Below are 12,207 nucleotides of genomic sequence, written 5' to 3' on the forward strand. Positions count from 1 at the left end.
TCAAGTGGAATTATCGAGGCTCAGTTTACAAGCAGTTTGGGGCTAGGACTAGACAATCCTAAAAGAATGTGGTGTTTTGCTCATGGGCTGTGGGGAAACCTGTATTTATTGCTTTTCCTTCTGTCCCCTGTGGGAGAGCAGCGGGCACTCATTTCTGCCCTGTGTGTGGGCTGAGATAGTGGACAGTCCTACCGAGCGCACCCCTTACCGTTTGGCACAGACGTGAAGATCGTCTGTGATTCCTTTATTTGTCCTTGGTCTGAGAGGACTTGTCATCTCACAGAATGTCCCTCCAGAGATTTCTGAATTGGGGCCGTTTCGTGGCCAGGAGGTGATTTGAGACAGAGGACAAATGGACACTTGGCTTCCCATCCAGGCTTTGCTGGGAAAAGGTGGTGCCTCCTGGTCAGATGGACCTTCTTGCGTCTTACCCTGAGCTGCCATTGTCCTGACCTCTGCGGTAGGGGAGCGGACACTGGGCTGTTCTTGGAGCCGCGAACCTCCTGGGTCTTGCTGAGGAGTAAAGAGAGAGAGATCGAGGAGGGGCCCTGGGGAGCCCGGGACAGGAGCAGGAGAGCCCACAACAGAGGGTCACCGAGCATCAGCACCAGCTGCCATCACCACCAAATGTGCCCAGTGCAGACCCTGGCCGGGATCCCAAACCATTTTTTCTACCCCTTTGTACCTAATAGTTCATGGCCCACGTGGCCCAGGTGACATTGCTTGTTCTGGAATGGGGGCAGGGGGATGGCAGTGAGGGTACTTTATTCCTTGCAGAGTTTGGCCTTGAGCTGTCAGCATCAGCTAGGCAGCCCGAAGGGGCCTGGTCCCTGGGGACTCCTGCAAAGCCTGAGGAGGTCCGACAGTCAGAGTCTGGCTTGAAGGGGATGTTCTCCAGCAGGAACTCCTGAGGGGTCCTTGAGATTTGGGCGGGGACTGTGGCTGAGACCAGTGAGAGCCAACCTCCTCCTCCTCTTCTGTTTGGTTTTCAGTCTACGATGTGAGCCCCACGCCCATCACTGTGACCCACAAACCAGAGGAAGACACTTTTGGGGTGAGTCACTTTTTGATCAAGGGGAAGGTGTTCACTAAGGAAGTTGTTTTCAGACTTCGTTTTAGTAGCTGACGTTTTACCTTGCTTGGAGCCTGTGTATACAGCAGAGAAAAGAACAAAACTGTGATGAATGACCTCCTTTCAGGTGTTTGAAACCTGCCTTGTTTGATGAGAATAAGTCATTGTTTGAGGAAGTCTTTGAGGAGCCGCTGTAGGCCCTAGGGCTCCGAAGAGAACGGTTTGAAAATCCCCGCTCTGTTAGGAGCCTGGATGGGCCTGATTTGAAGGGGACGCTAGCCACTCAAGTCTCCTACGAAGTCGAAGTTGCTCAGAGCGTATCCTTGGGTGGGTTTTTCAAGCCCCCCACCTCCCCTGCCTGACTCTCAGAGCCAGAGATTTCTCTGGAGAGGGGAGCAAAGGGGGCTTTTTTAGAGTCCAGATCTCCTAGAACGTTCTGGATAAGAATATTCTGTAAAGAATGTCAGTGTGAAGGTACAGAGTTTTTTGTTTGTTTGTTTTTTGCTTTTTTGGTTGTTGTTCATTAAAATAACAAACAGGGGCACCCGAGTGGCTCAGTCGGTTAAGTGTCTGACTCTGGACTTCAGCTCAGGTTATGATCTCACGGTTTATGAGTTCAAGCCCCACCTTGGATTCTGGCCGGGCATTATGGAGCCTGCTTGGGATTCTCTCTTTACCTCTCTCTCTGCCCCTTCCCTGCTTGTGCTCCTTTCTCTCCCTCTCTCTCTTTCGAAATAAATAAACTTAAAAAAAAAAACAAAAACGACAACAAACAATAGACAAACCCCTCTGAAACCGCCCTTGCACTGCGGATGATGGCTCCCAGATGAGAGGCTGAATCATGGAATGTTCTCTCATCCAGTTGGGGAATTAATTTTCTTTTAATGTGCTGAACGTCTCATGAATTACTGCTTCTAAAGACTTCACTCAAGTCTTTACAAAGTCCTGAATGGGCTGCAGCTGTGCCTGCGGTGGGACCGCTTTCATTTGGGCGCATGTGGGTTTCCCGTGACTGTTCTCAACCGTCTGCTTTTGGCCCCTCCAGGTATCCATAGCTGTTGGACTTGCTGCTTTTGCCTGCGTCCTGTTGGTGGTTCTCTTCATCATGATCAACAAGTACGGTCGACGGTCCAAATTTGGAATGAAGGGTAAGGTGGGATTTTCATTTGCAAGGGTCTCGTGGGGGAACCGTGGTTCCTTTTGATCAAAAGATGCGGTTTTAATTCTCCCTTCGCTCTCCAGGAGGGCCTGTCTGGTAGTGTGCTTAAGTGGTCCTGGTGGAGACGCCTGTCTACACCTTATTATTGGTAGTGATGGATTGGAAGCTGTGTTGGTGTCTGCGGGGGCCAGACTGTGGGTTGCCTGGTTTTGCCGTGATTGCCGGAAGCATCGCGTAGCTGGGCTGCTGCGTGAGGGTAGTTTGTGAAGGCCGTTGGTAAGAAAAAGGACTCCTTGTTGGAGTCACTTGGTTTCTCTCTTGCCCACTTGCCTTGGATTTGGGATGAGAAGGTACCAGCACGGCTAGATGTGGGGCGGTGGACCCTGGCTTTGGGAGGTTGCCCGTGCAATGGCATTTCCGCACGTAGCTCTACACAGGGTCCCGGAACGGATGCCAAGATCAACATGGTTGCTGAATCTGCTGGCCAGCTTCCACAACGCCGAGGACTCAGCCCGTTATGGCCAGGGTGGGCTGTGCGCTGAGGCTTTTCCACCAAGGCTCAGGGTGGGGGAGTGGCACAAAAGGGGTTAACACGGTGAATTAGCATCCATCTGCCCAGTCCCAGGGATGGATCAGACCAGATGGCTCCAGGGAGGCTGGGTACCAGTTCTCAAGCAGAAACTTGAATTTCAGGACCTCTTCCCCTCTGGGGTTTCCTTTTATGGCTGGTGTCAGACGAGAGGTAGGTAGGGAAGGATGATGAAAAGGTCCAACAAGCTGGCAGGTTGCTAGCTAGGATCCAGGTTGGGGCTTTCTGGTGAGAGTATGGCATCCACAGAGATGAATTTCTGCAGCTTCTACACGTGAACTGGTATCTGTGGTGAGGGTCCTGACCTCGGGACTCTGGGACTGAAGGAGGGCACGAGAATGAGATCTCCAGGGACTGTGGTCCCCTGAACTCATGCACATGTTTGAGTGTACGTGGCGGTGGGGTCGCAAGGGGGTCTGGAACGGAACTAGTCCCCCTCTTCTGTTACACTCTCAAAATATCCTGTGACTCCCCCAAAAGTTGAGAATGCTGATACTCAGCCAAAGATACCTATAGAAAAATAGAAAGATGGAAAAGAGGAGGGCAGACTACGGGCTTCTTAGAAGCTCCCTGCCTCTGTACTCTCTTTCCGTTCTTGATTAAGCCGAACAGGTCACAGCGAGGCAAGCCAGGTTTTCTTGAATCATACGAAATATTTTGACCCGGAGAAATAACGTGTGCAGGCCAGTTATAAAGAGGGGATGGAAGTTTGACCCAAAGCCCCATGACTTCAGCAAGATCAGACCACTGGGAGGCACCTTGATTGGAGATGCTTCATCTGCGCGTGCTCCCCTGTGCCAGACAGGGCTTCACAGAGGTGGAGGATGAAAAGCACTGAGTGAGCCCCGAGCCTTCGATCTTGGTGTAACCCTCGGGCCCCTGGCTTTGGGGCCCCTGCATAGACTGTTGCTTGTGCAAAGTTTTCCGATCGTGGGAGGAACCTTCTTCCTAGCTGTTTCTCCTTCCACCTGAAAAGACATCAGGGCCTTGACCAAAGGGAAGAATGGGGCATTTCTGCTCCTCGCCGAGGAGGCACGCCACCAGCTGAGACCCTGTGACATGCTTGGCAGCACTGAGAGAGCAGATTTTTCCTATTAATTGTCATCTGGTTTCTGGAACAGTGTGTCCCCATGTCGGATGGATTAGGCAGCATCCAGGGCGGTGCCTTCCCCTCAGCTGTCCTCGGAGCCTCTCTCTCAGCCCCCGCTCCCCTCTCCGGGGCTGAGCTGCCTCCTTGGCCCTGGATGGCCTAGGAGAACACGTCCCCATAGGTGGGAGGGGCGTGTCCCCTACTTGAGAGCCAGGCAGCCTGAGGAAGGTAGGCTGTACTTGGAGGCCAGATGTGGGGGTGGGTCCCAGGCTGACCTTGTTGAGGATTAAGCCTGTATGTCTCTGCTCTCATTACTCCTGATTACTTGGGTTTGGGCCCCATTTTAGGATGAGTGAGTAGATGCCCCAGGCTGCATACACCCTGATCTTTTGTTGCTAGTAGGCATCCCAGTCCGGGAAAGAGAGTGAAGGTGTGGGTACCAGGAGGTCCCCACTCCACCTCTTGATATCCACCCCATGCTCAGCTTTGAATGTTCAAATCTCAGTTAGACTCTGCAGATGCCATTTAATTGCTCTTTGTTTTTAGCAGTTACTTAACCCCTTGCAGCATCTCTTGCCTTACTGGATTGCTGAGTGTTGAGATTTACGTGTAATTGGCATAAAAAATGGGCTCTGGGGATGTAATTTCCCCCCTTCTTTTCTTTATGTATAAGCCTTTCCTGGCTCCTTTTATTGTCCTTCTAGGAAGGGCTGTCCTCTTGACTCAGTCATGCCCTCCTTTGTCACACGCAGTATTTAGTAAGGATGCTTTTATTCTGTACTAATCCCAGTGCCTTGTCATTCCTTGGCACACACATCATCTGACTGTCCTGCTGGACCAGAAACCACAGATCACTCGGCCCGGGATGCCTGAAACTTCGCACAATGTCTGACAAATGCTTGTTGAACTTGAAATAGATGAAATAGATGACTGTATAGTTAATCATAAAAGAAAGCACAGCGTGTGTGTAACTCAGTAATGGGCTAATAAGGGCGACTTTGGCAATTGGAGGTGTCAGGGCAGTGGGAGATAGAGTGGGGATAATGGGGGAAACTCAGAAATAATACCCAGTGTCCACACCTGAGGGCCCGGAACACATTGTGTGGACGAGGAGGGACTGTTAATGTGAACCTTTCTTCCTTTTGAGAAATAAGAAAAAATACAGAAATGCGAAGGTTGGTATAACAAATACTTGTATTCTGACCACTCAGAATAAGTAACTTTTACTGTTTTGTTTTTATATTCGCATGGAATGTTTTATTCTTAGAATAAAGGGAGGAGACATTGCTGACCAACGAAATTTGCTTTAGCTCTCGCCTCTGGTCCCATGCCCAAGGCCGAAGGAGTGTCCCCATGGACAGCCACCAACCTGGGCTTCGTGTGTGTCCATCAGTCCACTGTGTTTCTCCCTCTCCTTGTGTCTCTACCTCTCTTTCTCTGCTGTCTCTGAGCACCTGCCCTCCCCCCTTTGACCCTCTCCCCCACCAGCTCACACCCTGCAGGCTGCCTCCACCCCATGGTGATGCGAGTGGCCAGGTTGGCAACCAGTTCATTTTAACACTTCTGTGTGTATATACACATATACAGATGTATTTTGTTTGTTCTTTTACGGGTCACGAATTGCACCCATAGACATCTAGAAAATGAAAGTGTATATATTTCTTACATCGATCTTATTAATAAACTTAATTTGGACAAGAGAACTTGTGCCAAAACAGTTTTAACCGGCATGATGAAAGACTATAACACACCCACGAGTGATCACGTACAGTATGTGACATAAACCAATATATACCGTATACGAGAAAGTATGCACATACATACATGTGTGGATTTATGTGTGCATATATGTGTGTGCATTTATAAAACACATTGTGTGTGTGTGTGTGTGTGTTTAAAGTTTGTTTATTTTGATAGTGTGCACGCATTTGGGGAGGAGAGAGAGAATCCCAAGCAGGCTCCTGTGCCGTCAATGCAGAGCACAACACTGAGCTCGAGCTCATGAGCCGTGAGATCATGACCTGAACCCAAATCCAAAATCAGACAGTTAACTGAGCCACCCAGGCACCCCAGACACCTCTTTACTTTGATCACCTGCCATCTTGTTCATCAGCACTGGCTTGAGGAAGGGTCACATTCGCGTGGGAGCGCATCTCTTGGAATCAGGAAGGTTTTGAAATGATTCTGAGCTAGCGCAGTGGGGGTTTCCTTGGGCTTTTGCTGAAGCCCAGTGTGACTTTAGAGCAGTGGGGGGTGATTGTTTAAGTGTTTGGTGTAGTTTGCTTTGGGAACTGGCCTTCAGAACAGAAGGCGGTGCCCTCCCCCACCCCCAGCAGGGGCAGGGACCTGGAGGCTCCCTGCTGTGCCAGGGTTTAACTCTTGGATTGCTGAATCCTGGGATGGTTGGGAGAGGCAGGGCAAGGGCCATGTACTGGGAGGTAAACATATACAAACATTTCAGTATTTTAAGAACTAATTGTATTGTGCCAGTGTGTCCTGGGCCTGGAAATGGCATGGTTGAGAGTTTACACCAACCTCCCTTTCCCAAAATATTTTTAAACTGGACATCAGAAGACCATGGCTGTGATCTGTGGTGCTTAATGGTGTCTGCATTTATGGACGAAGGAGCTGTGGCTCAGAAAAGGAAGTGTTGTGCTCTGGATTCAGGGTGTGGTTAGGCCGAGTTGGGTTTAGGACTCCCGGCTCACAGCCCCAACCACTTTTCATGGCCAGGGAATGACCTAACTCCTTGGTCTTGGCCGCCCCATCATGAACATCCTCAGTGCACCTGCCATCTTCATTTCATATGTTGTTAGAAAAATGATCAAATAAATGATGCACGTGTGTCTTGAAATAGTAAAATAGGTCCTGTAGTTTTCATATAAGGTATCCTAGTTATTTAACAGAGAAAGAAGCAAGTGTGTGGGTTTTTGTAGCCAGTATTTGGCCTCTTCCCTCATGACTACCTTCCAAGTCCTTACACACTTCTAGACCAGGGACGCTGTAGTGGTGTAGTTCATACTGTTTGCCTTCCTCTTAACTCCCATCGAAGAGACAGAATACTGGTTTCTTAGAGCTGAAACAAACCTTAGACTTACTAGGTGAATGCCCCCATTGTGCAGGTCAGGAGACAGATCAGAGAAGTTGCAGTAACCTGCTGAGTGCACAGCTATCTTAGCACAGCGCTGGCCCTACATCCCACATACATGGTGTGTGCAGAGAGCCTGGGAGGGTCCGGGAGATGAACTCGGAGATCAACCCAGTTCTTCCAACGCTTTGTCTTTGAATGCTGTCTCACTTGAGTGGGGCTTTCAGCAATGCCTCTTGTTAATCTACTTTTCTCAAGCTGGGGCACACCTGGCCTGGGGGAAAGTTGGGGGCTGATGGGAGAGTCCTGCTTCCCTGGCTCAGGGGACTTCCTGCGTTTCTTTCTGGACGTGTTGGAGACCTCACAACAGGGCAGCGGAAACCGGAAGGCTGGGGAGGAAGGTAGGCTAGCGCTGTTGCTGGGGCTTCCGGTAATACCTCAAGTGCCTCATCAGCCTACGCTTTCCGTTTATCCTAATGGTTGGATGAGTGCTGGTGCCTGTGGATGGGCACTCCAGGACTGTTCCATTGTGAATTAGCGTCCGTTAATAGGTACTTAAAGTAAAGTGGTTGCCTATTTGATGATGATTGGGGGTTATTAACATTCTTTCCATAAACAGATGGTAACTGTCTTCTGAGTGGATTGTAGAATCCTGCCAGAGTCTTGATTTGGAGGGGCTGGCTCCTGCCAAAACATATCGGGGGGTTGGGGCTTGTGTTGAATGGTCTTATTATCGCTCTGGTTAACCTGTTGGTGAAGGGGGATGGTTGGACCTGGAAAGGCATCATTTCTGAGCTGTTTTCTAGCCTTGGAGCATTGCACCAAGAAGGACTTCTTCCGGCTAGGTGGAGGTGGGGCTGGGAGGGCTCTTGGTCTCCTCAGGTTCAATGCTCCAACTGGCATCATTTCTTCCTCAGCTGGGCTAGAGGGTCCGTGTGTCCCCAGCTGTGAGCACACCGCCAGGGAATTGATGTCAGGAGAGTGGTGTGGAGATAGCAGAATTCTGGGACTATCGGAAGGCCATGTGGACCATAGGTGAGCATGCTGTTGGTGCCACTGAAAGGATAGCTTCTTCTGTCCTGAGAAATACACCATCTGACCTCTCTGTAACTGAATCAGAAGCCAAGAGCAGTGCAAGGCAAAAGCAAAACCGGGTAAAGGACTTGGGTTTCCTGATTTCCTTGAATACATTCATCCTTCCTTCTTGCTTATTTTTCTTTCTTGACTGCTTTTTCCATTTCCTCCTCTGAGTTGAGGTATCCCAGGGAGGAAGGAACCTTGGACCATTGCAGTGGTCCTGTACTAGGGATTCCTGGCTTGGGATTCCTGGTGGACAGTGGTTCTTTGAACATAATTTTGAGAGTAGTTTTTGGATTCATTTCCTGTATTGTTATCCTAGTTCCTTGTACTGTGCTAACAAACGTTTCTTGCCCTTTCTCTCCTTTTGGGCTCCTCGACAGACCCTTCTACCCCCAAGAACACTCCCAACATCTGCTCAAGTTCTTGTTAAATAGGTTAGGTATGTGGCCAATCTGCAGGCAGGACGTAAAGTAATTGAATCCAGGAGCCTTCTGCTTCTCTTCCTCTGCTTGGACTTCATTGCGAGTTCCTGGCTGCAGATGAAGTCTCACCGCATTTGGTGACTGAATTCTAGGACGTGGTGCCCAGAGCTTCGAGAAGAAGGCTGGGAGGCAATGTGTGTGTGTTTTTTTTTTTAGCACGCCTCTGCTGCCCCGTGTTCGTGAGGGTTTTGCGGATGTGAGGCGAACGGTTCTAGAAGACCCTGCACCGTCGCCATGGGTCATCTTTGGACTGGGGACTGCTCCGTGCCTCTGTCAGGGCTCCAGGGAACCGGCTGCTCTCTGGTGCCGAATCTTGTATTTGAAAAAGGAAATCCCTGGAGATAGAGTCTGCTACGAAATGTTTTTCCTCTGTCGTTACCTGCTAGCTGGCTGTTCTTGGCAGGGTCCTGCGTCCCGTTCAGTAGGGCCAAGCATGGCCAGTATGTTTGGCTCCATAGCTAGAGCGATTGCCTCTCTGACTCCCTTGATTTTTGGCAGTAAGATACAGTTCTTTTTAATCCATGTTGTTCAAACTGGTTCCCGCAGGGTTAACATCCTTCGACACCTCGGTGTAGAAGTTCTCCGCCTTTTGTCCCCTAGGATGCATGTGACAGTTGACAGTCACATGCCTTACACATTCTTGTAGTTCAAACACTGACCCTCACAGAAGTTTCACACCTAAGAAAAATATATCAGGATATGAGTTAGCCAAAGGGATTTTTTAAAAACTGGGAATAAATTCAAATCTATACTAATTTTTACTCTTGAAAACTTCACCAATTTTCAGTATTTTATTATTCATCTAGAGTTCCGGTGACATACTTTCTCACCGATCCAGACGTCCTCCTGTATCACGGGACCAGGACGGAAACCAAAATGGGTGGCGGTTGCCAACCTGGACTTTCTCACAGTCTACTTTGTCCAACATGGTTTTGCCCCCCCTCAAAATCTAGTTGCAGCAGAAGCCTCCACCTTCTCGTGGAGCATTCTTTCCGTGCCTGCGTCTCCTGTGCGTCCTAGAGGCTTTCACTTGCCCAGAGGAAGAGTGACCGTGGACTGTAGCTAATGAGAAACTTCCACGTGGCAGCGCTGCCTGAGCGCTGTGTTTATGCAGTCTGTTCCCCCGTGAACTGCAGAAGGCTTTGGGGTGTCCAGAGGTCCGCCCTCCAGACCACAGGCAATTGAGCAAAGAGATCAAAACAACTGTTGATCGGGAAACACGCTTTTGGACAAGGGGAGAAAAACCACACGTGGAAAACAATAACAAACCAGCCAACTGCTGCAGATCCCCGGCCACCGTTCCTTCTCCCTCCCCTGCCCTTCGCGCCGCGCATCCATCATGGGGGTGAGCCGCATGGGGTGACAGAGCGGTGTGCTGCAGAGGGAATGGTGTCCTCTGTCCAGCTGTGGCTCAGGGACCAGGTGAGTCCGCTGCCCGCTCCGGCCCCAAGCTGCGAGAGGAGAGGAAGAGGAACCTCTGGTCGGCCTGGTCTCTTCCTGGTTCTTTCACACAGAGGGTTAACAGTACACTCTTCTCCCTTCCTCGATACCCTAGTACATTTAGAGAGAGATTCCCCAAGTCACCCTGGTACAAGCCCCTGTATTCTTTTCTCTTGTATTAAGTCTGCTTCCGTAAGCCAGAAGGGATTTGCTGGCACCCCCGTACCAGCCTCACTAGCTTCCCCCTTGACAGGATTGGCTCCCTAATTGGTGGGACCCAGTGCAAGATGTTCAAAAAGCATTAGAATTTCAAGGCGGCTACAGTAGAGTTTTCTGCCCCAAGCGCGGGGCTTTCCTGAGCATAGAGTCGGGGTGCAGGCCCGTGAAGCCAGCTCTGCTCCCCGAATGCAGGCCCTAGCGACTTTATCTTTCCTTGAATGGTGTTGAAGAAAACATATTTCTGTGCTTCCTTTTTCTAGAGCAGCTGGGATTTGGGGTAAAAGAGAAGAATATTAGCTGATTTTTCTTTTTTTTTTTTTTTTAAAGTTTGTTTATTTATTTTAAGAGAGAGATTGAGAGGGGAAGAGGGACAGAAGGAGGGAGAGAATCCCAAGCAGGCTCGGCACTGTCTGCACCGAGCCCAACACGGGGGTCGAACCCACGAACTGTGAAATCGTGACCCGAGCCAAAATCCAGAGTCAGACGCTTAACCCACTGAGCCACCCGGGCACACCCTTTTCACATAGCAGGGAGAGAGAATGGGAGGCGATGAACATACGTTGAGTACTTCCTGTGTACCAAATGCCTACTCTATCTTACAAATCGTCTTCATAGGTAGCTATTCCTCCCGTTCTGAGGATGAGAAATCTGCTCAGAATGGCTGGCTTACCCAACATCATGTGACCGGGAGGTAGGAGGACCAGGTGTTAAATGAGGTCACTTCAATCTGTGGTTCTCAATCTTAGCTGGACATTCCAATCACCGAGTGAAATTACATACATCCCTCAGCCCAGGCTGCACCTCAGACCCATTAAATCAGAACCCAGAGGTGAACACCAGGCACAGGCACGCTTTTTGGATTTCACTTGTGCGGCCAAGGTGGAGAACCAGTGGTGTCCGGGTCCAAGATGCAGTCGTCTATTTCACTTGCTGCTGGCTCTGTGTGCTGTCTGTGGACCGGCTGATCTGATCACTTGGGAGCTTGTTAGACGTGCAGATGCCTGGGATTCGCCCCACACCCACTGGGTCAGAACCGGGAGTGAAGCAGGGGACAAGCAGTCTCTCCAGGCATTCTGATGCTCACTGAGTTTAGGAACCATTCTCTTACACTTGTCGAGAAATAACGGGTGATAATACCGCCAGCCTTTCTCAGACTCTCCTGTGCGAATGAACCTTGGTGGGGAGATGCTGGGGATCCTGTGAAAATGAAGATTCTTTTTTTTTTTTTAATGTTTATTTACTTTGAGAGAGAGAGAGAGAGAGAATGAGTGAGGCAGCAGGGGAGGGGCAGAGAAAGAGGGAGAGAGAGAATCCCAAGCATGTTCCACACTGTCAGCACAGAGCCCAATGTGGGGCTTGAACTCACGGACCATACGATCATGACCAGAGCCAAAATCAAGAGTCAGATGTTTAACCTACTGAGTCATCCAGGTGCCCTGAAAATGCAGATTCTGATTAATCGGGTCTAGAGAAGTGTTGAGAGTCTGCATTTTTGAGATGCTTCCAGAGACATCTCTGTGGCCTGTACTTCTAGGGACTTAGGCCCATACAATGGACTAAAAGCCACTGGGGAAAACCTCAGGTCTGTGACCTGGGACTTAGGTCCGATCTCTGTTTTCCATTTAATCCTGTGGGCCTTTACCAATGCTAGCCAACCTCTGAGGCTTACTCTCTTGGCTGGAGTAATGCGACAGAAAGACTACACAATCTAACCAACACAGGCACGCCTCATTTTATCGTGCTCCACACAGATCCTGCATATTTTTTTGCAGATTGAAGGTTTGTGGTAACCTTCACGTCAAAGAAGCCTACCAATGCCATTTTTCCAATGGGGTTTGCCCACTTTATGTCTCTGTTGTCACGTTTTGGTAATTCTAACAGTATTTCAGGCATTTTTGTGATTATATTTGTTTTGGTAACCTCTGATTGGTCATTATGACTCCCTGAGAACTCAGATGAAGGTTAGCATGTTTTATCCATAAAATACT

At 49.6% G+C, this 12,207-nt stretch overlaps 1 protein-coding gene across 6 annotated transcripts in view; it reads left to right on the plus strand.

The window, feature by feature from the left end:
• NTRK3 (neurotrophic receptor tyrosine kinase 3) overlaps window positions 1–12,207 on the plus strand; it is a 381,805-nt gene that overhangs the window by 133,362 nt on the left and 236,236 nt on the right. For all 6 annotated transcript variants that reach the window (XM_053888749.1, XM_053888744.1, XM_053888745.1 and 3 more), the window contains exons 10-11: window positions 993–1,054; window positions 2,118–2,220. In XM_053888749.1, the coding sequence (XP_053744724.1) occupies window positions 993–1,054; window positions 2,118–2,220 (165 nt within the window). The remainder of the gene's footprint in view (window positions 1–992; window positions 1,055–2,117; window positions 2,221–12,207) is intronic.

Source organism: Panthera pardus, unplaced genomic scaffold (genome assembly GCF_024362965.1).
Source record: "Panthera pardus isolate Hobbes unplaced genomic scaffold, ASM2436296v1 HiC_scaffold_24, whole genome shotgun sequence".
Classification (NCBI taxonomy): Eukaryota; Metazoa; Chordata; class Mammalia; order Carnivora; family Felidae; genus Panthera; species Panthera pardus.